At 46.4% G+C, this 1,495-nt stretch overlaps 1 protein-coding gene across 1 annotated transcript; it reads right to left on the bottom strand.

The window, feature by feature from the left end:
• Positions 1 to 348: 348 nt before the first annotated feature.
• Positions 349 to 1,155, bottom strand: LOC136505349 (glutaredoxin-C15-like). The gene has a single exon (XM_066500496.1). The coding sequence runs from the start codon at positions 1,071 to 1,073 to the stop codon at positions 759 to 761; it is 315 nt and encodes a 104-aa protein (XP_066356593.1). The 5' UTR covers positions 1,074 to 1,155; the 3' UTR covers positions 349 to 758.
• Positions 1,156 to 1,495: the final 340 nt, after the last annotated feature.

The following is a 1,495-nucleotide window of genomic DNA, read 5'->3' as shown; positions in this document are numbered from 1 at the left end:
TTTTGAGAGATATTCATTTTCCTGAAGAGACGGATAAGATATTAGGTGGTAGTTTGATACCACCAGAAAGAGAGAGAAAAGATTCTAAGAAATCAAAAAAGAAAAAGAAAAATTAGGTTTATGTTCAACAGAAAAAAATTATCAAAAGCACAGAAAAGTATTTTGTTTTGGTTCGACCTGCAGTCGCATATGAAATGTACGAAGGGAGAAATTTAGCAACACTTTTTGTGCAGGATCTCCTGCAAGAAGCGGTACCTACTTCGGTTCCCTGCTAACGGCTACGACTACGGCTATGGTTCTTAATCGAATCCAATAATGAAACCCATCGATATCCTTTCGGTTGTGGTCATTCAAAAATCACATTTCATTGAAAAAACTGGAAAGGACAGAGTTACACATGTCCATTTACATTCGAAGTCATGGATTAGAGAGCCATTCCTCGCCCTTTTTAGCCCAGCTAGTGTTACCCTAGCCGGAATACAAAACTTTCCTCATATATCCTTCTTGGAAACTATGTATATATATTTGGCATAAGGATTTGCCCCGCACCGGTAAAAATCCTAGCCGTCCCTGCTTTGTTATCAGACGGTCAACATAGGTACCTCGATCATACTTGTGAGCACACTCTATAGCTCGATTAATTGCATGCATGCAAGCCGCAAGTTTATATATGTAAACCCAGCAAAAATGGGGGTTACTTTTGAGGGCGAGTGATTTGGACGGATCAATGGATCAGGATGGACGGATGCCTTCAGAGTTCAGAGCCATATGGCGCCGGCACCCTTGAGCATGGGCACGAGCTTGCCGGCGAGGTGCAGCGACATGATCTTGTCGGTGGTGCCGACGAGCTTGCCGCCGATGAAGATGGCGGGGACAGGCGGTGCGCGTCCGAGGCGGCGAGCGAGCTCCCGCCCCATCTCGCGGCCGCGCGGGTCCTTGTCGAGCTCGTGGACGGCCGCGTACACGCCGAGCTCGTAGAAGAGGCTCGACACCGTGTGGCACATCGGGCACTGGCTCGTCGTGAAGATCACCACCGCCTTCTCCGTCGACAGTCTCGACACCCTCTCTGCCATGGCCTTCTTCTTGGCTAGCTTCTTGGTCGAGCTGCCTTTCGAGCACTGAGCTCTACTAGTGTGTGTGTGTTGCTGTGTATGTGAAGTGTTTGTGTGCTTTGCGAGTGCAGGCTGTGAGCTCCTTTTATAGCGTGCATCCGAATCATATAGAAGAAGTGGAGAATAGTGGATGCTTGTAACAGATAGAGAGAGGACAGAGGTCGATTCGCTGCTGAGATATCTAGAGAGAGATGTGCGCAATGGGCATAAGGATATATCTTGGACGACGTGTGCATTGCACGCTCAAAATGAGCAGAACTATAAGACATAATGCTGTCTCTATCGTTTAGTTTCTTTTCTGTAAATGAGCAGAACTATAAGACATAATGCTGTCTCTATCGTTTAGTTTCTTTTCTGTTAAATTGTTTTAGAATGCATAGCTT

This window comes from Miscanthus floridulus, chromosome 14, assembly GCF_019320115.1.
Source record: "Miscanthus floridulus cultivar M001 chromosome 14, ASM1932011v1, whole genome shotgun sequence".
NCBI lineage: Eukaryota > Viridiplantae > Streptophyta > Magnoliopsida > Poales > Poaceae > Miscanthus > Miscanthus floridulus.
This window is presented reverse-complemented; position numbering and strand designations above follow the sequence as displayed.

Bases quoted from the DNA above. Each gene is read 5' to 3' on its own strand.
- LOC136505349 (XM_066500496.1), bottom strand. From the start codon at position 1,073: ATGGCAGAGAGGGTGTCGAGACTGTCGACGGAGAAGGCGGTGGTGATC.